Genomic DNA, 23,919 nt, shown 5'->3' on the forward strand with positions numbered 1-23,919 from the left:
GGCCACTACAGACTGAACATTACAAACATACGACAACGGACAACACCATATAACACCCAGTGGCCCAGTGGAGAATTTTCCGTTCGACGAAAAGTTTTCCCCGACTGGAGGCGGGAATCGAACCCACACTCCGAGGCTTACGAGACACCTAAACGACTGCTGCCGCTAACCGCTCGGCCACGAAGCCCCGCACGAAGTTGGAATTCCCAAATAAATTACTCCAAAAGTATTTGACAAAAAGCATGTAAAATCTTCAAGAACGTCTTTAGAAATTATTTATAATTTTATCAATAATTTTCTTGAAAAAAAAGGAAATTATTGATAAAACTGCTTGATATGGTTGAATTGTTTTGGAAAAGTTACTTATAAGATGTTTCAAGAAATCCCTGGGAAAATATCTTGTTAAATCTCTTAATGAATGTTTGGAGAAATCTCTAGGAGAATCTGCGAAGAAAACCTTGGTTTATCATCAAGAGAAATGTTAGGCAACCTGGAAGAATCGATTGTATACTATCTAAAGAACATGTCCAACATGGAATACTGGAAAAAATGTTATGAAATTCTTGAAAACGTCGATTTAACAGAATTTCTAAAATCATACACATTTGTAATTGTAAAGGAACACTGCGGTAAAATAAGGTATTTTTTTAATATGGCAATATTTTTTCTGTAATGATACAATACACTGACTGTCCTATCCAAGACACATTATTTAAAGTTTTCCATTTATACCTTAGCTTATTCAAAAACAATTGTAATTCTCTACAACAGTTCTATTAAAAAAAGTCCAAGATTTAAAATCAAAATTTAGGAAAAATCTAAAAAAAATCTTATGATTAAGTTTTGAACTCTGCATCTAGTATCTGCGATATAGTATCTTAAGATTACAAAAATATTGATCATGTTTAAGAAAAAAAATAATGATTCTCATGTAGATGCAATAGAAATTATTATCCTGGACCTTCAATTTTAAGAGTGGTTTATGTTCTAAGCAAATTCCCGGTTTTTTTTCCCGGGTTTTTCCGGTTGTTTGCGATTCCCGGGTAATTCCCGGTTTTCCCGGAATTCCCGGTTGAGTGGCCACCACCCTGAAGTAGGGAAAGGGTCCAGGCTTTGCTTTCAGCTGTCCTGCAGCTCCACCTGGCCACTCTTAAAAAAAAAAAAAAAAAAAAAAAAAAAAAAAAAAAAAAAAAAAAAAATTTCCATAGTCAAGAGAAGACAAAAACGTTTTTTTGTCATGAACTTCAAAAAATGATATTTTGGCGTTGCATAATAAATGGATAAAACCTGGAGGTTGCTGTATTAGGGAGTCATTACAAAATAAAAACAAATATCTAGATCAGCCACAGCTAATCTATGCCAAAGAAATCTTTCAGAAAGCATAACCGGAGCCCTAGTGGACACTAGAGCACTACAGAGACAATCAGAAAGATAAAATTGAATTAGAGCTAATTTATATCAAAAGATTTACATATCTTACCACTCAATCCTAGCAACTTCGCTCAAAACGACAAGAGCATTGAAGAGGCATTTCAAATGAAACCCTTCTAGATCAGTGCCATCAGAACAATACCACAATCCAAGAAGCAAGAGTGTAGTGCCATGTGTTCATCTAAAAGGGATGCATATTCAAAACAGTGAAGATTCTAGTTTAGGCTAGCCTAGTCTACACATACATAGCCATTCATTGAAAGAATCTTGAATTGACTACTTTTATCATCTTTATTGTCATTATCAACCCTTGAAGTGCATCGGTGATGCATAACAAGCATGTCCGCCATTGAAGGACCAATGTACGAAAAACGCAACCCAACCGCAGAATTTCCACTATAATCACACAACCATTTATTTTACCAAATATGTTCTAGCCGGGTGCCGTAGTTCCACCGATCAAATTGAATTGTGCAGGACAACATCGAAAACACGCAACTCAAAAAGTTCTTGCTATCAACCACGAGTGCGCATCCTGCTATGATTCTCTGACATTTCTCTGCACTTCTCTGAAGATTCCTAACTTCCAAGATGCATGTTCAGAGCCTCACAGTATCGTATTGAAAGATTAAATTGATCCAGATCAAATACTTCAGATCTATATCAAAACTGGAGACATAATAGCAACAAATTCAGTGCAGAATTTGTGCTAGATTGCAACCATTTACATATAAAGAATTCTAGAAAATCATACAGAAAAATAACTTATTTTCTTCAATTATAGCAGATCTAGATCAAAATCGAAAGCGAGAAATTTTTGTACCAACCAATCCAGTGAACTTTTTCGATTGGATGGTTTTAGGATGCATATCGAGAATTCCAGAGAGTCATATCGAAAATAAAACTTATCTAGATCATTTACAGTAGATCTAGACCCAAATCGGAGACGTGAAAATGTAGTACCAATCGGTCCCGAAAACTTTGCCGAAGACATAAACTCTCGAGGATACATGTACAGAATTGTAGAGGGTGAGTTAAAAAAAATATACTTATCTAGATAAATACAGCAGATACTAACCAACGCAGAGAACTTTGCCGAACACTGCAACCATCTAGGATGCATAGCTAGAACTCCAGAAAGTCATGTAGAAAAATAAAACTTATCTAGATGAATTACAGCAGATCTAGGTCAAAACCATGGACGAAAAAGTGAAGTAACAACCAACCCAGAGAACTTTGCCGAAGACTGCAACTCTATAGGATGCTTATCGAGGATTCTAAAATGTCATAAAGAAAAATAAAACTTATCTAGATCAATTACAGCAGATCTAGATCAACACTGACGACGTCAAAGTAAAGCACTAACCAATCCAAATAACTTTGCCGAAGACTGCAACCTTCTAGGATGCATTTCGAGTATTCTAGAGAGTCTATATAATCTATAAATGGATCAGTTACAGCAGATCTAGATCATTATAGAATACGTGAAAGTGTAGTACCAATCAATATAAAACACTTTGCTGAAGACTCGAACCTTCTAAGGTGCTTATCAAGAGCACTAGAGTACTTGCCGGTTGGGAATCAAGTTCATTTGTAGCTAGGGATGTTCAAGATAGCTACGCAAATCGTATACTACCTCTACAGTATGCCTTTTTATCAAAAAATACCGATTTTAAGTCATTTTTCGTGACCACCACCAACTTGGCATGAAAATAAAAAAAAACGATTTTTTTTTTAAAACGTTCCTTACTCACGCTAGTCTGGGGGGAAAATGAGCATTTTTTTTGCAAAACATGAAAGAAGAAGAGTTGGGTAGAAGATCCCTGAAAAAAAAATTGAATCGGATCACAGATGGCTGAGAAGCTGTTCAAACTTTTAGTTCCCACTTTTTTCCTATCACAGAATTTGGAGTGTTAAGGAGGCAACCACTTCATTGAGATAGAGGTCCGCAGTAGCCTGGAACGGTGTCAGGCCATTCGGCCGAATGGTCATTAGGCCGAATGGTCATCAAGCCGAATGGTCATTCTTGCCGTTACGTCCCCACTGAGACAAAGCCTGCTTCTCAGCTTGTATGAACACTTCCACAGTTATTAACTGAGAGCTTCCTCTGCAAATGACCATTTTGCATGTGTGTATCGTGTGACAGGCACGAAGATACTTTATTGATGCTGAATCTACTGATATTTTACCCATGAATTTTTCCTTCTTTTAAATATAGGCTGTTCTTTCTAGTATCATTGCTAAAATAGTTTTTGGCGCTGAAACTGCTGATATTCAATTCATAAAATTTTCCTTCTTTAACATAGGCTATTCTTTCTAGTTTCATTGTTAAACCAGTTTTTGGCAAAAATTGTTAGAGAAAGTAAAAACAACGGCTAACTTTCAATTCGTCCTAATGACCATTCGGCCTAATGACCTTCGGCTTAATGGCCTTCGGCCTAATGACCTTCGGCCTAATGACCCAGCATCGCCTGGAACCTTTGAACCAAGAAATGGAGTATGTTACCGACAACAATTAACTGCTCTTGGAATCATTGGACGTGTGATATTGGCGTCATAGAGCACCAATAAAAACTAGTACAACAAAGTAGAATTTCATTTGAAACGATTTATCAATCAAGTTTATAAATTATTGTTTAATACAGAAGACATCTTTATGCCACGTAGCTATATTCGTCACCCGAGTTGGGAGTCCGTTCGATATACTGCTTATCAATCAACGATTCAATACATTTCTTGATCATCCCGATGCTCGGTGCGAAAGACACTTTTGATTGAGCCAATATCTGTTGAAAAGAAAAAAATACATCAGTTAAAGTCGTCTGAATATAGTGGGTGAACGAACTTCCTGTATCAAGGCATTGTGTCTCAGGACTTTTCTGGATTTCATTATACGGACGATTGTTGCCTGCAAGTACATCTTCCTATCTTCGTCGACAGAGTTAATAGTATTTTCAATCTGTAAAAATGTTTATCACGATAATGAAGGATATGAACTATTGTAAACAAATTGAAAATCATTACTTCTTGAGGTGTTTCCTTCTGCAAGGCAGCAGTGATTTTGAACTTTGTTCGTTTATTCGTATAACTCTTGTTCAAAGACAACTTAGAGTTTTCGTCAACGCCCTGAAAATAGTTCAAAAGTTAGTCCACAGTTTTTTTTTATTAAATAAGTTATCAGAAATACCTCCGTATCGGACAGCAACAGTTTTGATTCCACAAGACTAAGAATATGTTTCTGCAACATATCCTTGTTTAATTGCAGCGAATCTTGTATTTCCTTATATTGCAAACTATCCGTAGACTCAAACAGCAACAGAATTGCCATCTGATAGGTCTGCATAGTGACCATGTAGTTTCGGTCCGCGAAGGATATTTTCAACTCCCCATGGCAAAGGTGGTTCAACCAAGTTAACTTTCGCCCGCTAAAATTCACGTGATAGAAACTTTCAAATAATCTGATGGGCTTCTCAAACTCTTGAGGCACCGCAAAGCCCGTTGTAACTTGTGTGGGACCCAACGGCCAGGCACCGGCTTGAAGAATTTTGATGGTCAGATTGATTCCTGGAATTGTTATACATAATATAGACTTTCTTTGAGCAAACAGCTTTGACTCGAGGACTTACCTAGTTCTTTATTTTGCTGCTTTAAGTAATGGCCGAATTTTGTGTTCAGGTCTGCCGACACGGATATGTCGGTGAACATGCGATGCAGTTTATTGGTGAATTCATACCCACAAGCCTGCTTCAGTTTGTTGATCATCATTTCCTCGGCATCCATGCTTTGTGACTGATCGTGGATGAGTCTAAAATAAAAGATAAAAATTATGGTTTTCGTTGCATTACGTTGTTTTGAACTTTCGGCTTTGCCAAAACTCTGAGGAAACAGTGGAACTACTACTAGGTAGGTACATGAGGACTATAAGAAAGGATATTACCAATCACACAGGAATGTGAGAACAACAGTCATCAAAACATCTTCGACAACGTTTTTCGGCACATTCAGGGCTATCATATGCCTGGCCAAATATTTGTCAAAATTTTCAAAAACGCAGCCAATAAAATTCCACAAAAAAACGAGTTCAGAGCAGGCAAGACATTATTTTCCCAAAAAAGTAAAAAAAAACACTTACCGCTTCGCCAACATTCTACTGTAAAACTTCTGGTAGAAATCTTTATCTTCAATATACTTAAAGATAGTTATGCTTTTGGTTAGCTTTGATTCGATTTCTAGTTCCGTGGTCTTGGATTTCTTCAACAAGCTATCACAGTACTTTGCCACCAGTTCGGCACTTTTGCTAGGTTGCTTTTCGCAGAGCTTTGAATTGATGACGTTCGAGCATGCTTTATCCAGAGCGCTCAGGAACACTGGATCGGAATTGAACGTATCAGCTATGAGTACTTCATATTTTTCGTGAACCTGCAGCATTCCTTCTACGAATTGCACGTGAATCTGTAAAATCGAAGCGCATATTTGTTTGAGACAAAAAGTTGACAACATTTTTTTTTCCGATTACCGTTTCTCCCTTTAATGTAGATATCATTTGAGTCCCCTCGTTTCTAATGTGCTCCATAAAAGTTTGAACTAACGTTTTCAGCGCATCCGGAATTGGCTTAAGTATCGTGTAGAGATTCTTGAGGTCTTTCTTTTTCTCAGATGATACCATTTCACTGCATTCCGAGTACAGAAAGTCCAAATGGTCGGTTATCATTCTTTGCTCGCATTCCTTTCGCAGTTTGGGAATTGAACTGAAATTCGATAGATTAAATTTACGTCGATTTGAATACTACTTGTTCTTCCGCAATTTTACTCACCTGTTGTGCAGATACTTCAAAGCTCTCCTGTTTTCTTCATCTAGCTTCTTTATTACTTCTTCCATGTAGGTACTAACAGTGCACATCTAAATCGTAGGGGAAAATAAGTAAATACACGTCAACCTTTTTTTGCGTCCACTCATGGCTGATCGAAAATAATTTCTAGCCAAGGCCTGAAAGTCTCTTAAATAAAGACAAATCAATCAATCAATCAAATAATTTCTACCGTGCCAGTGATGACTAAACTAGATAATTGTATATTTTTTGACACATCTACTTAGTCAAGCGAAGTGTTAAAAAAATATAAAAATATTAAGTTTTGTTATTGCTTTTACGGTAGAAATTATTTTCGACCAAAAAAGTGTGGACGTAAAATAATGTTTAAGGGGTGCGGGACAATTGGCATAAAGTCATTTGGCATAAGGTCGTGTGGCATAAGGTCACTTGGCATAAAGACATTTGGCATAACAGTCATTTGGCATAATGGACATTTGGCATAATCGAAATGCACCCTTCTTTATTATGCCAAGTGTCCATTATGTCAAATGACCGTTATGCCAAATCTCTTTATGCCAAGTGACCTTATGCCAAACGGCCTTATGCCAAATGACACAGACCCGGTTTAAGTGTAGTCATTGTTTTATGAAAATAATTACGCACAGCTCCATTAGCACTAGTAAGCACTAATAAGAACTATCACGGTAAAATTAATTTCAAAGCTGAAAAAATGTCTTAAGCTTATCTATGTCAGGAGAGTGGACGTATTGTACTAATGATTGTCAAATTTAAATTGGAGATAGAAATGTTTCTTTTATCAGTTTTTATGATGTTTATTGATAGTTTATATTTAGTGCTATCCAATTACCTGCAATAATCTGTTTGCTTCCAGTTTGTAAAACTCTCCGCTGTCCTGTAGTAATGGAGTCTCGAAAGTCTGCTGATACAATTGCAGTGAACCTTTCTTCTTGTACTCCTGAACGCAAACGAAGCTCTGGATGGTTCCCTTTATGATGTGCTCCATATCGGATCGTTGAGCGGTGTTTAGACGATCGTTTCTGATGCCTTCCAACAGCTGGGCAACCAAGGCATCGCCCACGTTCACAATCATCTGCTGTCGCCAGATGTCCAAACCCAATTCCCCGATTTCTAGCTGTTCCTGGGAATCATGATTAATGCAACCATAAACCACTTCCACTTCTGACAACTTTTGTTTCTTTATATGCTGTTGGTTTAGGTAACTGAAAACAATCGAAAATATAAAAATTCAAAGGTTTTTGTAAATCCATTGATCTCAATCATTACTAATTAGGCTTACTCAAACTTACAGATAGAGATGATTCAAATATTCCACACCTTTACTGTATTGTGCCCAGGCATCGTGATACCGTTGTAGCAAGGCGTAAGACGACTGTTCGGAATTCTTGGGGCCCATCGATGGCTGTTGCACCTTTTCCATCAACAGTGTTCGGACATGCTCTTCCAGGAATGCCTTTGTTTCGGAATAAAGCTTGTCCGCAAGTGGTTCTGGATGGGCAACACATATCGAATAGATATCCCTGCAATAAAGATTAAAAGTAGATATTACGCTAGCCCATGTCAGTCAGCATTAGCGATTTCTGGAGCTGCCAGAAATATAACACAAATGCCACATTTGTACGAATTAAAGCCATTAAAGCTGTTTGCGACAAAAACAACGAATTGTTAACAAGAAAAACTTTAAAATTTGATTTAAACAAGATTTTTTCTTGTATTTTTTCTTTCTTTTTTTTAAGCAAAATCGTCAAATTTCGAGATTTTTCTTATTATAATAGTTTAATAATAGTACAGTTAGAGGACTTTTTAAATTTATATAATTATACCGTGTATGCACCAAACTTTGCGCAGTTAAAAAAAAAATCAAATTTCTAATCGTTATAAAAAATACAAATAAACAAATAATATCATGAACAACATGCTCATACGATAGACTAATGATCCTTCTTTGAGTCTGCAATATTTAAAAATCATAATATGAACCAAAAAATACTTAAAATAGAAAAACTATTTCATTGCCTTGTTCCTAACTTTGCGCACAAAATCTTCGATTGTTCCTAACTTTGCGCATGCTATGGATTGCTTGAAAAAGTCATCAAAAATACTATTATTTAATGTTTCCCCATTGAACTAAAGTTATTCAGGTAGTGTGCTCTTAACTGATCTTTGTTGAAATACTTTGTCCTACGAGACAGGGGCGACGGAGGCCTCCGGCAGTTCTTGAATTCGTCTGCGGTTCGTACTAGGCACCTACCCTGTGAACAATCCAAAATTCATGAGGGGTTTTCCAGTGGGTAGAGATCAAAGGTAAAAGCTTCCTGATAAATGGAGTGATCGTTATGGATAGTAACAATAAGGGATCATTTAAATATGACGTCCATCTTTGGTGGGAGGGGGGTGGGGTTGGAGTTGTCTGAAAAAGTGTGATATGCCATGTATTAGGTATAGGTACTATGAAGCGTGACGGGGTAACCCGGGGGAGGAGGGGGTTCTAAAATTCAAAAAAATGGTGGACGTCATATTTGAATCGTCCCTAACATTGACCGCCGAAAAAGTCAAATGAAGGACTGTTCACAAATCACGTAACATTGTAGACAGACCAAGAGTGCCTGCCGTAGTGCTACGGGTCATACAATTTTCTACTAATTTCCATACAAAATTTGCTACATGGTGGAGGCAGGCCTGAAATTGTGAATACTAGAAATCCTCTACATAGAGATAAGCGGAAGTTACATATGTCGATTCGGCAACGCTGTTCATTTTGTTTACATCAGCTGCCAACACTTGCTGCAAAGCTAGATGTTCAAACTTTGTGCGTGACTTCGTAGTGGTTCAAGTTGTTTTGTTTACATTTTCTAATTATAATAGATTTTTTTTACAAAATTTTGAAAAAAAAAATAGCGGAGCAATCGATGAAATCTGAAATTTATTGTAAAGTGTTAAGCTAAACATATCGGCAGAACTGAAGCAAGAAGCAGCAATGAAAGCTTTTTCAAGAAGTGCATCAACTAAAGTTTCGTCATAAGCTTGAGCTTTTGAAAGCAGAATTAATTAAATTCTATATTTTTACTAAACTTACATATACCGTCAATTTCTCGATATTAAAAATAAATAATTTTAATTTATTTAGCTCGGATTGCAATACCGTTCAATCGACGCCTTCTTACGAACGATCAGCATGTTCATTTGGCTCACACTTTGACAGTTCTTTCTGCACGATTGGCTTACAATGGCCGCCTCCGCAGATCTCTATAATGTAGGATTACTAGTGAATACAATTGTTACATAATATTTGAATGGTTCATAAGTCATGTATTCACGTTCATCATGCATTTACTGAAAGTGCGCAAAAATTAGGAACACAGTGCAAATATTGGTTCCAAACATTGCGCACCACTATTTACTAGTTAAATTGAAAAAAATATTACGAACTGTGATTGATATTACTAGAATATCACCTTTTTTGTCAATTAACTGCAAAATTAATCATCGTTGCACAGTTTTATCGAGGAAAACGTTGATTTTTAGTAGAGTTACTTCTTGGCAGCCGTGTTAAGGCGAGGCAAATTTTGACGTTTTTGTGTATTTTTTGTTTATTATTCAACATAAACAAAGATTTTATGGTAATATAATTTTCGTCAAATAATGTTTATGTTTACACAATGCTAGTGCAATGATTAAACTGGTGAAAATGTTGACATTTAGTTATTTTTTTAATTATTTTACAAGAATGCGCAAAGTTTGGACCTGCGCAAAGTTAGGTGCGCACACGGTATAGTGATAATGGAACTTGAGGCAGATCACGTCACAGTATTTTTGCGAATATTTGACCAAACAAACCGAAGATTTGCAGGAGACATGAAATGAAACATGACAAGCCTTTAGAATGCATTGAACGTCAAATTAGTAAGCTAGTTATTCAACGAAATTTCCTGTTGAAATTATTTAGAGGCTTCCAACATATCGTCTCTGGATTTGTGAAGTAAAAAATCACGAATAAAAAGACATAAAAAGGATTTTTTTAGGAGTTTCATCGCCACATTATTCCATTTTAATAAAAAACGTAAAACTTTACTCGCAATTTCCTATGGAGAGAGGGACAAGATCTTTCTAGCCAACCTTGTCTAAGGCAATTCCAACAAAACTTGACATTCTGTACACGCAGAAAAATAACACATAGTTTAAAGGGACGATTTGAACATGACGTCCTTCATTTTTAGGGAATTTCAGACCATCCCCTCCCCTTCTGGCACGCTTTTCCGTATTCCTTATACATTGAGTGTCACATTTTCTCAAAATGCAATTTTGCTTGGACAGATTTGTTGGAGCCCAGGTGTCAATCTGAAGCTTAACCCACCACTTCGCTTCGATATGGGAAAAGCTGGCTTAGGGCCAATGAAGTCATGTGATGCTCCAGTGCGAGTTAACTCATCAGCCATTTCAATTCCAGCGATATAAAAATGGCCGGGTACCGATACAAGGTGAACAGCTTTTGCTCAATTCAGCTCCTCGATTTAAGTTCGACAAGCGATAACTAACTTTGACCTAGAGTTGACCGAAGCAAGTGCTTTAATATCAGCTTGGTTATCTGAATAGAAGTATATGACTTTGACCATAACGCACTGCTGAAGTGCTGATTACACTCCGTACATAAGAGCAAAGATTTCAGTGTAAGATCACTTGGAGCAAGGACAACTTTGTCCCAATCCACCAAAAGTGGAAACAACTAGGTGTGTGTTGATCTACGGTTCACAAGAGTTTCCTCTAGTAACCCGAGTACTAATAGGCGGTAAGTGTAAAAGAATGCTTCTTGTTTAAGATAAATATGTAGTGGGGCAAAGTCAAAGAGAACTTTGAGCTCTGCCGTAATTCTGCAAAGTGACGTAAGCAACATTCTAATTTTCGCAGAATTACGGCAGCGTGGGAGTTGAAAAGAACGTTTCACACTCGCCATCAAGCACATCCTTTGGAGATGGCCTAATTTTGATTGGATCGTTTTCACTTCGCCTTTTTGCTACCACACAAGACATCCATAGGCCAATTGGCCGAACAACAGTTGTGTATATCCCATGTAAACCCCAAGTTTTATCAAAGGTTCGCCGGCATTTCGCGAAGTCCATACAAACTTTCATGATTCTGAACTCAATGTGAGGTGTCCAGGAAAGCTTGGAATCAAGAATAACTCCAACCTGGTCAGTCACATTGATTTCAGAATCAAAGAGACGCAAAGGTCGAATGCTATTACGGTTTCGCCTTTCCGTGAAAAGAACAATAGATGTTTGTTCGAATTTACCGAAAGGCTATACTGGCGACACCACCCCTCAACTACCTAAAGGGCGCTTTGCATCAGGTCGAAAAGGGTGCTGATGCACAAATCAGCTAACAATGTTACGTAGTCGTTGGTAAAACCATATGTAGGAAACCCGCTATTACTGAGTTGCCTCAATAACGTTGTTACGTTGGTTCAACCAGAAACAGTGCACCGTATTTCAGAGCAGATCAAAGGGCATCCATTTTTGCTGATCAGCTGTGCGTCGGACGTTCGTCGGGCATAGTGCGCTGGATAGAGGACCAGGTCCGCTGCCCAGCGCACTATGTCCGACGTTAGGTTTCATGTATGGATTTGGAGAAATGTTGATTGCAGCGTGTGGGGAAACTTCAAGTTTCAACCGCGACGACAATACAACAACCACTGGTATTAAAATTGCTATAATATCACATATAGGTATTGAGGGATTTGAACAAAAGTGCACGCGGCCTATCGCTTACGAAAGGTACAGCCGCGGTTTTCACTCCCTGTTTACTTCATGCTTATGGGAAATAACATTGCGGCGTTTCCTACGGTGCGGCTGTTCCTTTCGAAAACGAAAAACTGCGTGAACTTTTGTGTAAAACCCCTTTTTGAAACATTTCAACGACCGCGCGGTGTTTACGTTTCAAGAAATCTGACAATAAAGCCTATAGAGTTGTCTGTCTGTCCTTCCATCACACTTTGAAATGTTTCACCATAGCTATATATATCAAATTTTCTGGAAATTATCGAATGTTTCAGAAACTTCGAAGAACATTCTGGAATATTCTAGAGCATTATTTTTTCATAATTTTCGAGTACTTCAGGATGTTTCTGGACGCTCCAGAAAAAAAGGAAGAAACTTTTGCAACTGCGTTATTATGCGAACTGCTCCAGGAACAACTGTCAATCGAACCAGTCACCCTCAGCATGGTTTTGCTAAGTACCCACGAGTCAACTGCTTCGGCTATAGACGCCCAAAACATTCATTTACGGTGGCTGAAATGAAATGAAAAATACCCAGTTCCTGAGAAGCCTCTAGAAGTTTCTTTCCATTTCAGGGATTAGAATCCTCCCAGAACTAAGCACTGTTCTGAGAATTATAACGGTTATTGAACAGCTTTTCATTGCCAATAAGCTCTATATAAGCATTCTTAATGCTTATAGGCACTATAAACAGTAAGCACTAACATAAGCCCTGTATGCCTATATAAAGCCTACAAGCTGTAAATAAGTTTGTCAGTGCTGTCACAGGGCTTGGAGCACATGACGTTTATATCAATCAAAATAAATTTCAACCACAACAGACTGAAGTCAATACATTTTAACATGAATGATAACGGATCGGGATCGGGGGCACGGGATCATTTTTGTTATCATTCGAATGCTGCTCAGAATGCTGTTGTTTCATAGATAATGGATATTTCCATTTTTTACAAGCAATTGTTATGATTCTAGACAGCCCATTTCCCTCCTCTTCTGCAATGTTTCTCGACCATTTGTATGTAAATATTGCATCATTTCCCAAATTCGCAAGGGGTGGATCACTCTTTGAATATGCATTCAATTTGCATCTAATGTATGTAAATGCATTTCATGAAACTTACATCAACTTAGCATTGACATATATGCGAATGTCAAACCGCAGCTACTGAAGAAAAAAGGTATGATGTGTATCGTGTTGGTTCTCTTCAAAAGTTAATTCTTTTGGAATGGGCAACTTGAACAGAAACTGTGTAATTGTAAGTAATAAAGGAAACCCTATAAAATAGACTATCAACAAAGTCGAGAAACTTATGGCATAAAAACTAATTGCAGGAACTGTTCTGGAATCGGATCAAGAATCGGATAGAGGAGAAGTTGGGCTAGTAAGCCCACATAAGCAAAGCACATACTAAACGTCAAGGATCTAAATGCGTCCAGCTGGTTGGGGGAGCACACCGTAGAAGAAATAGATGCCTGTTAGTTAGAATGGAGAACCATGAAAATAACAGTATAAATGAGCATATAATGTGTTTTAATTCAAGTTTTTTTTATTGAAAAAAAAAAATAATACAATCTTCTAAAAGCTATGTCGAGTATTTTTTTCTCTTCTGAAATGGGGGGATAATCTCTAGATTGAGTTTAAATAAGGGCGAAAGTAACATGAGAGAGTTCTCTTCGTCGACACTCTCTTCTTCAAATTAAAGTGACAAGATGCAAGTATGGTTGCACTTTGTGGTCATAAATCGCTAGGTTGCGATGCAATCTAGCGTCTAAGTGTAAAAAGGTTCGAAAAAAAACCTGAACGGCACAGGTCCCGGTACTGTGCGGCTGGGACCGACTTCTATAGTCAAAGTAGAAGACAGGACTGCATCCCCAATACACTAAACACATTGCCATTAATGTCGCCAAGTTCTACGTCTGTTCCGGACCACCACGAATTTGGTGGCCTTCAGTGAATTGTATCAGTACTCAAGTTACTAACGATTATCCTAGTTGCAAATTAATTATTAGCAGTAGTTAAGGTTGACAAAGTTGGTTGTTGGACAATAACAACAGTCATGTTTTGTAGCAAGCCATGGGTTGCTTATTTACTGAATGAATAAATGAATGCATGAAAATGCATTTAAATGCAGCACTTATTTGTCATGCATCTAATGTTCCAAGAGTGATCTACCCCTTGCAAATTCGTCACCACCATTTACCACTAAATCATCACCCTCCCATATCATTTTGAACCGCCGAGATGCCTAAACTATTTTGTTTTTCATAGCTTAAATACTAGTTTGATCACACTGTTTCCATGGTGCATCGGTGGAGCAGATGGAAAACGCAACGGACTTGGACTTTCTATCAGGAACCCGGAAGACAGCAGGCAGAATCTTGATCAAGTAGCAAAAAAGCAACTTCAGTAGCGAAAGAAGTTAGAAAAGAACAGGAAGTAAACTTTTTTTTTCTTTGTCTCACTTTTGACAACTCTCGCTCCAGAGACTTGGTACGAAATTTTGAAGTTGGTCGCATATCAGCCGAATAATTCGCCAAAAGTGGCTTTTGAGGAGCTCTATAAGAGGATACAGAGCCAATTAGCTCTGTTAGCCAGGTTCTATATTCGGCCATAGACTTGAGTGATGGACAAAATCCCTACAACAGTCGTTTACAATCAAAAATTGGATGCATGATAGTATACCTTCTGGCGCTTCTGGTGAGTTCAATGCTGAGTGAAATGTTTCGCATATTTATTGATACGGTGGCTTTTGGAGAAGCTTCTGGAAATTGTTATTCCAGAAGTTTCAGGAATCTCCTTAATAAATGAAAATTTTCTAAATTTATATTAAAGAGATCAAAACAGCGTACGATATTAAATAAATACCGGAGTTATCTATCTGATGTTCTCCAGTCACGATTAGCAAAGTTTCACGTAACGTGGAATAAAGGGAGCAGCATTGTATGGCTAGAATAAGGAGAAGAAAAAACAAAGAGAGAATAGGAAGGGAGATGAGGTTTCTAAAACTGTTCCAGTACACTTTCTACGAGTGATCGACATTTTTCTGCTTCGACTTCGAAGGAACTCCTAAGCTGCAAGAAGGTCAATAGGGATATTCACTAAACAAATTGAATAACTGCGTAAGCAATGATTATCTGATTATTAAAATGTTTCATGAAATAATCAAAGATTGCCTTGGCGATTGCAAACGTTTAATCAGTTTAATCGGTTTACGCTGTTTAGTGAAACCCCTGAATGTGATATATGAGAAGTTTCTATTTCAAATATGAAGAAATATCTTCAACTTTCTTGGGCAAAGCGGAAAAAGTAGAATAAAAATAAGTTTTTTAGAAATTTTCCGGAGCTTTCCAAAACAAAGAAATAAATAGAAAATTTTAAAATAATGAAGAGGCGTATAAACAAAATGTTCATGAACATGAACGTGAAGATGAATGTTTCAAATAAAAAAATCTGAAACTTTTCTGGAAGAAGAGATTGAAGAAGAGGAGGGAGGAGGGAGAATATGAAGATACGCATGATTTTGAAATATTCTAGAACATCCTTAGCTGAATGAAAATACTATTATCAACAATCAATCAACAATATTCGAAAATTTTTGATAAATAAGGGAACATTCAGAAACCTTCTTTTGAAAATTCTGAGAAAGAAGTATATCAAATCAAATCTAATCTAATCTAATCTAACGCAAACGCAGCCAGTACGAGAAAGCATCCTGGAAAATAATAGGACAGATCGGTGAAGTACTAGATTTGTGGTAATGAGCTAAATTTTAGTATGGTGAGAAGGTCAATTCTCCGTTTCTACAATAAAATGGGGCAAAAAGCGTGGGTATTATGATTCCTTGCCTAATTTGATGCTGTTTGAGCAAAACTTTGGGCAACAGTGTTGTTGTTTTCTCCATTTCTTGCAACATAAACTACATAGTTATCCAAAGTTTTGCTCAAACAGTATCAAATTAGGCAAGGAATCATAATAGCCACACTTCTTGTGTCATTTCATTGCAGAAACGGAGAATTAACCTTCTCACCATACTAAAATTCAGCTCATTACTACAAATCTAGTACTACACCGAACGTGCCCCATTGGGTAAGATTACGCCCAATTATTTTTCTTGTCAGTATTGACGATTGCAGCATATCAAAAATATGACACAATCGTCAAAGCGGCCAGGCCTACTGCGTTGCATTTACCGCAGAGATGATTCTTTGAAATGCCTGGATAAAAGGTTTTGCCATAAACAATTCTCGAATCCACAGGGGTGGAAGGATGCGTGGACATACAGTTCCAAATTTCTTCTTCTACAGTTTCTTTCTTCTTCCTTATTTCTTCTTCGATTTCATTTCATCGTTAATCACTCACATAAAACAACAGTTTCGAAATCGTTTCAGATACCTAACATTTGTATATTTTTTTAACTTGAATTACTTTCTATTTTTCCGGATTTTCACGAAAACAAACAGAGAAAATTCTCTCAGAGAAATAAGTATATCCTGAATAAAGTTGTAGATAAACAAAAATCTGTTATAAAATAGTTTTAAGCTATTATGAAAACTCGCGGAATTGTGAAAACTCTTAACGAACGTGGCTAGCCATGTCGGATCAGCTAGTTTATTAAATATCATTTCAAATTTCTGAACACCTGTGCTTGAGATGCCGATAATTTCCTGAAAAGTGCAATTCGAAAAAACAGCCTATGCAGAACAGAAGGAAAAATCTATGTTGAAAATGTAAGAAAAGTTCCTAATTTAAAAAATTGTACCAATTGCTTTATTTCTAAGAAAAAGCTTGTTTAAAAAGAAGGAACATTGTTGTGTTTTTGAATGCCGAAAGGAAAACAATGTCACTTTTTTTCCTTTTTCATAAAAAAGTGTTTGAGTCGTTATAAGAATTTTTGGCATTACAACTGCTTACCGTCAGTGTATCAGTAGCCGCTCGTGTTGCAATAGCCGCTCACCGTCTTGAAAATGATGTTTATTGGCATAAATTTGTATGATTGTCTTCATCCGTGTATAATTAGGCACGCATATTTTGAATATTCGTGGAAAAAAGATTGATTTTTTGCAGGGTACTTTGTTTTTTTTACACTCGTGAGCGGCTATTGGAACACGAGCGGCTACTGGTACACTGAGGGTATATGTTCATCAATCATTTTCCCTTCTTTTGCATAGGCTTCTTTTTTGCATAAGTTGCACTTTCAAGTTGCACTTTCCGGAAATTATCGGCATTGCAACTGCTTACTTTTTAACATAGAATTTCCTTTCTTTTCTACATACAGTGTATCAAACAATTGTCCGTACAGAAGTTTTTTGGCCAAAATAATTTTTCATTTAAATGATTATAACTTGTTTATACGTCAATCAAAAACGCTGAAATTTTGACCAACTATAACCCATATATTAAAGCTCTATTGGTAAAATTTTGAGCAAGATCGAATAAGTTGTCTGAAAGTTATAGAACTTTTAGTAAAACTTATAAAATTTTTGAATACATTTTTAAAACATTATATTTTAATATGTACTTGATAAAACTTTTTCAAATTTTTCGTGTTACAGCTTATAAACCATTGTTCAGTTAGAATCCGGACGCAAAGGATAATTTATTGTGACGCTCTCAATGATCATATTCATATTTTTTTTACAGCAGTCTGATCATAAACAAGTCCTCTATTGATGGTGAAAATTTCATCGATTTTCTTGCTACGAGTGAAAAGTTATTTCAGATTGAAGACAAGTGAAGGAAAAAAATCTTGCACAAACACGCTGAAAATTAAGCGTGGTCAGGTACGACAGTCGCGAAAAATGTTAATGTCTCCATAACCATTATGTGTGATGTGCACAGATGTTGTTAACCATGCCATGAGGAAGTGCCCAAGGAAGATTGAAGTTTATGTTCATGGATAAATCTGCTTGGAATTCCAAGATTTGCCAGGAAGGTCGAGCTCTGGACATCGTTTTCTCACATCACGATTTTGACACCAAATGTGTACAAAGATGATAACCTCAAGAATCGCGTGCTGCTTTTCAAAAATGCCCACAAGGGATCTGTAGAGGTTTGAACTAATTTGGTGAGCTATCACGACAGCCTGAGATGTGTAGTGGTGTCATCACTGTTGGATAGTGTTTATAAACGAAAAAACACTCAAATTTTGCTTCTTTGGAATTCACTGAATAGCCCTTAATTTCGCAAGAAGAGAAATATTTGGCAAAGTTTCTTTGGAATCCTAATCAGATTGGTAGAGGGTCTCAGGACACTACAGAGATGACCTGATTGTTAAACAAATCCGCCGAAGGGTTTGATGTTAAAATTTACTACCATTGTGCAGATTTTTAAGGAAGTAATCACGGAAAAAAGAGAAAATGTATTAAAAATTAAATTAAACAATTTTAATGATATTTTTCATGAAACTACAGTAAATTATCTTTGTTTTGAGGGCTTCACCTTTTCTGTTTGTTATTCCACCTCTGAGATATAAGTGATTATCTGCGTCCGGATTCTAACTGGACAATGCTTTACCTAAGGCTTTCATATGCAGCTTCGTTTAAGGTTTTATATTCACTACAAAAAATATGAAAAATCTGTATATGTTCAGAGTGTCATTTGGAAATTTATCATATTTTGATCAATAAAAGTGCCAAGTGTTTTCAACTTTTTTAAACTCTCCTTATGATATATTTTTATACAGGACCTACTAAACTAAATATGAAGAGTAGGTCCTATGGATTTTTCGTTCAGGTAATGCACTTTTATTGGTGGAAAACGTTTGGCAGATTATATGTGCAAAATATGATAAATTTTAAAACATCGACAACTACATACGCACATTTTTGTAGTGAATATAAAGCCTCAAACATGGCTGCATATGAAAATATGAAAATATTGAAAAAAATCATCGAGTACATATTGAGATATGATGTTTTAAAAATGTGTTCAAAAATCTTACAAGTTTTACTAAAAATTCTATAACTTACAGAAAACTCATATATGATTCATGACGAGATGAACCAGCCGAGGGCTGAAAATCTCGATAATAAAGAAAAATAATAATAATAATAATAATAATAATAATAATGATTCATGATTGGTCAAAATTTCAGCGTTTTTGATTGACGCATAAAAAAGTTATTAACATTTGAATGAAAAATTATTTTGACAAAAAATTTGCTGTAACGGACAATTGTTTGATACACTGTAGACTGTTCTTACGAATTGCACTTTTCATTATTTTTTTTTCAAATTTCTTAACACCTGTGCTTGTGGTGCCGATAACACTAGTTTACAGAATTTTTGGACTCGGTAAGCTGATGATCGTTTTTGGTGTAGCATTCTAAAATTGCTTGAATTTCTGCCTGGAATACAGTTGGATACTTTCCCATGGGTATCGACAGGTTTATCCCTGGGCCAGTTACTCCTGCTCCCACTTTGTTGTTCAATTTTGAACCGTCTGTATAAAAAATAAATGATCCTGGTCGAAATTCTGGACCACCGACTTGCCACGAACTTCGATCAGGGTCATAAACTTTAAACATACGGTCAAAATTATACTTTTTCTCCATCCAGTCTTCGTTGTTCATAACTATGGAGTTTATGCCAAAAGTTTTTAGAATACTAAGATACCCATTAAGGTCACCTTCCAAGAGGTTCGTAGATCTTTTAATTCTTAGAGCGCTCTTTTCAGCTTCAAATTGTATAAATTGATGTAATGGAAGCACGTGTAATAAAGCGTCCAATGCCAATGAAGGAGTGCTTCTCAATGCTCCAGTTATTGAGAGAGTCGCTAGTCTTTGTAATCTTCCTAGTTTTCTCTGAGCGACGGATTCTGTGGTTTTCTGCCACCAGACCAGTGAGGCATAGGTAATCCTGGGTCTCACGATTACCGAAAAGATCCAATAAATCATTTTCGGTTTCAATCCCCACTGCTTACCAAATGTTTTTTTGCTTATCCAAAGAGCATTTGTCGCTTTTGTGATGTATGTAGGATGTATGCAAAATTTGAACTAAATCCATCAATAAACAAAAAAGTTGTTCATACACCAATCGGACACATCTCATATAGAACCAGATGGGGGCTACTTTGGACATTTTTATCTAAAACAAAATTGCATTTCAAATTCCAGGTTTATTTAGAAAACTACTTTGTACCAATACTGTAGTATACTATATCAGACATGATTTCAATAAATGTATGCGTTTGAAGATGGTTCCGTGCTACCTTTGGTATTATGAGCAGCGTGATATTGCTATATAAATAGCCTGAAAAAAAGGACCATCAATCCTTTATTTGGGTCAAATGGTCATTTATAATGTATAACGATACAAATATTCGATTGTATATGCTACGTTGATATATTTTGAATGAATTGATCAACCCTTTGAAATTTATGAACTGTAGAAACAATGCTTACAGACCAAATGTTCTGATACGTTATGTATATTTTATTGATTTATTCGATGTATTTTCGCGTCCTGTCAAGCAATAAACGGTCTGTTTGAAAAATAATTTCAACCAAATGGAGGGAAAACTATTGCTCCGTAATAGTCCCAACGACATCAAACAGATTTGAACCATATTTCGAATTCAAAAAATCCATATTCGAAAGTGTCCAAAGTAGCCCCGCATTTCAAAAGTAACCCCGCACGACGGTATAGAAAATGTTCTCCTCTTTGTAAATGGTACAATAGTAGTTTTTGAAGGATTTACATTTAATCCTTCCCTATCACACCACGATGAGATACAATTTAGAGCAGTTTGCATTCTGTTTGCGATGATTTGGTCATATTTCCCACGCACTATAATGACTATATCGTCTGCGAAACCAATTATTTCAAATCCCTGTGATTCAAAGTTTTTCAGAAGATCATCAACTATCAAAGACCACAGAAGAGGTGATAAGACGCCTCCTTGTGGGCACCCTTTCACTGCTCTAACAGATATAGAGGAGCTTCCAAGGTTTGCTGATATCTCCTTTTTGACTTTTTCGTACCATTAGAAATAGGAACACTTAAAAAACAAAACACTACTAAATTTATTTTTTTTTATATATTTTTCAATGTATTTCATAATTATATTACTAAGACCGTTCGCAATGCTGTTTTATTTTGTATGGCGAGTTTTAAAATTTTTAAAACTCGCCATACAAAATGAAACAGCATTGCGAACGGCCTAAGAAATAAGAAAAAAATATGTATATGTATAATGTACTAGTCTACGTCGGTTGACGAAATGAAATAAATAAAGTTTGAGTACTACAGAACATAGGTTATGTATACCACAATGTATATGTATACCACAATAGATCACAGTAATGGTCGCAGTGGTTCAAATCCCAACAAAAAATACATAGGTTTGGCTTCGAATCTATAAGCAAGCACTATTAAATGCTGCACTTTCACACTATTGGTTTCGGTTTCTTAGTTATTTTAAATTGATATGGCAAGAAAACATTATTAAGCATTAGACATTCAAAACATATTACCCAAGTAACACAGAAAACATCTTTGAAAATAAAAAAATAAAAAAATGTTTTATAAACGTACTATTAGAGGATTGAAAAACATCAAGTGTTATATTTAAGCTTTATTTCTGTTAGCTGCTGATTTCTGGCAAAATAATATCTTTGGCTGTAAAGCTTGAAAAAATATGTAAAATATCCAGATATACAACACCAATTACCATCTAATATTGACAGTATGTTTACGTTTTAATTCGTAGTTTGTTGATTAACCATTCTGCTGACATGCTGCAGTTACTCGTTATCTGTTTCACTTCAAAGGCTACCCCATACTCCAAATGTGGCGGGGATAAATGTGCCTACAGAAAATATGAAATCCTCAGTGAAAAATTAACCAATTAACAAAATTTACTATGTAACTCAGCATGTAAAAGCTGATCCCAAGCCAAACCGGGTACCAGTCAAGCTTCAACGGCTCCAACAGCTGAGCTCCCAGGAAAAGCTAGCATCCTCCTCGCCTCCAAGTTGTTCTGAAATCAGCGGCCGTGATTACCATCCCTGTCCAAACAGGGTTAACATACACAAATCAGGGAAGCATCTTGGCCAGAGCGCTAGGCGTTTTAGTTTATAAGTAATGCCAAACAGCAGCCAGAACCGAATCGCAAAAAAATCCGCCAACAATGTTCACCATGTTTCCGTCCCGATCTGATATGGTGTTTCTCCGGGCTGCCGGCCGGCCCGTTCTGCAAGCTCACAGGCTGTTCCAAACATGGGCTAATTGGCTGCGTAATCGTGAATCGTACACTGTACACGTGGCTAGTTATTCTACTCTGTACACATTTCACATATCACTGAAATTTCACTGAATTCAGAACAAATATGAGCATCCAATGTTGACTCGTCTTTTGTATTAATTTTGTCTGACAGAATGACAGATCAACCAAATAGCTGTAATATAGTTATTTTGGAGTTATAACGATTGTCACAAAACAAACAAATAAGTGAGGATGTTGAAAATATGTTATTCAAACGTATTATAAATGTAATAACAAGCTCATGTTGTAGAGTGGCTTGGCAGATGTTATTTTGAAGAAATTTGAACTTGTTCTGAATCAAAATAAAATAATTGTGTGTTCTGCTCCTCTTCATTTTAATAGAAAAATGATTCAAATTACAGTGCTGCAAAAAAAATATGAGCACATGAACAAAAATATGGAACGGAATGACATATTTGTTTTCCTTAATGTGTTTATTCATCGTTGAAAAAATGCTTTCTAAATTTAATAAATTTTGGCTATGACCCATTAGAAGTTTATTTCAGGTCAAGGGTTCAGTTTTATTTATGATTCAAATTTCCAATAGGATTAACAATATTTTGAACGGCACTGTAAACTTCATGAACAATCTGCCATATTGCTTTTTTCGTCTGGATTATAAAAAAAACATCAGCAAAACAGAATCGTATGGCTGATCAATGTTACGTTATTTAATTCAATACAATGGCGCGTGAATTATGAGTGACTATAATGATATGTTTCACCATAAATCTTGAAGCGCCAGTAAAGTGGTGCTATTACCATAGATGTTGCTATTACTACTGAATCTATCCCATTTGTTAATTTTTTTCCAAATATTTAGACATCATCCACTCCATCTCTCGCGAAGCAGTTCATGTTGAAGTGACTTCTTGCATTTATTCGGAAAAAGAATATTTGTTTTTCTTTTTTTTGTTCTGCTTTCGAAGTTGTTTCGCTTTGCATACAGTCAGGTTTCCAGAGAGACTGGATATGTGGTATATATATGGCACCTTCAAGTTATATAACTTTCAAATAGCTTAATTACAACAATATAAATGGTACGCACAATAACAGCTTTCTATACATTTTTATTACCGGAAAATATCTGAATTTCAACTCATAAATGAAATTGTGTTATATGTGTTATATGCAAGTTTTATAACTGACAAATAACTCAATTTCACCTGATCAATATTAGAGAGTTGGTTCGGACGTATATTTGGAGTATTATTAGTGTATTAGGATACATCTTAAATAACTTGTAAGATGTTTTATAGGCCGCCATTTTTTGCGCTGTTTTGCTTATATAAGTGTTCAATACTAAGTTAATAATACAGGAAATGAACAACCGACTATGTATGAAAAGTGAATTTTAAACTATTATAATACTAGTTGTGTTACTTGGGTACACTGAAATAATTTTTACAGTAATTTGAACCATGTACCTATGTTTAATTTTACCATATCCAAAAATAGTAATGGTAACCATGTTTTTAATGGTAATTACGATGTTTTTGCTCAAATTTACTATGATCTGACAGCTAATCGAATAGTGATTTGCACCATGAAACGTAGTTATCATAATTACACCTTTCGTGTTCAATGCAACCATTTTCGT

At 36.1% G+C, this 23,919-nt stretch overlaps 1 protein-coding gene across 1 annotated transcript in view; it reads right to left on the reverse strand.

Annotated features, from left to right (window-relative positions):
- Window positions 1-4,019: 4,019 nt before the first annotated feature.
- The window catches only part of LOC109416635 (cullin-2), a 31,033-nt gene continuing 11,133 nt past the window's right edge, over window positions 4,020-23,919 (reverse strand). Inside the window, exons 3-12 of the mRNA XM_029863406.2 lie at window positions 7,571-7,801; window positions 7,111-7,483; window positions 6,246-6,331; window positions 5,948-6,179; window positions 5,564-5,883; window positions 5,058-5,236; window positions 4,619-4,995; window positions 4,456-4,557; window positions 4,277-4,390; window positions 4,020-4,217 (exon numbers count right to left, since the gene is read on the reverse strand). Coding sequence (XP_029719266.2) covers window positions 4,086-4,217; window positions 4,277-4,390; window positions 4,456-4,557; window positions 4,619-4,995; window positions 5,058-5,236; window positions 5,564-5,883; window positions 5,948-6,179; window positions 6,246-6,331; window positions 7,111-7,483; window positions 7,571-7,801 — 2,146 coding nt within the window. The 3' untranslated portion in view covers window positions 4,020-4,085. The remainder of the gene's footprint in view (window positions 4,218-4,276; window positions 4,391-4,455; window positions 4,558-4,618; window positions 4,996-5,057; window positions 5,237-5,563; window positions 5,884-5,947; window positions 6,180-6,245; window positions 6,332-7,110; window positions 7,484-7,570; window positions 7,802-23,919) is intronic.

The sequence above is a fragment of the Aedes albopictus genome, chromosome 3 (assembly GCF_035046485.1).
Source record: "Aedes albopictus strain Foshan chromosome 3, AalbF5, whole genome shotgun sequence".
Classification (NCBI taxonomy): Eukaryota; Metazoa; Arthropoda; class Insecta; order Diptera; family Culicidae; genus Aedes; species Aedes albopictus.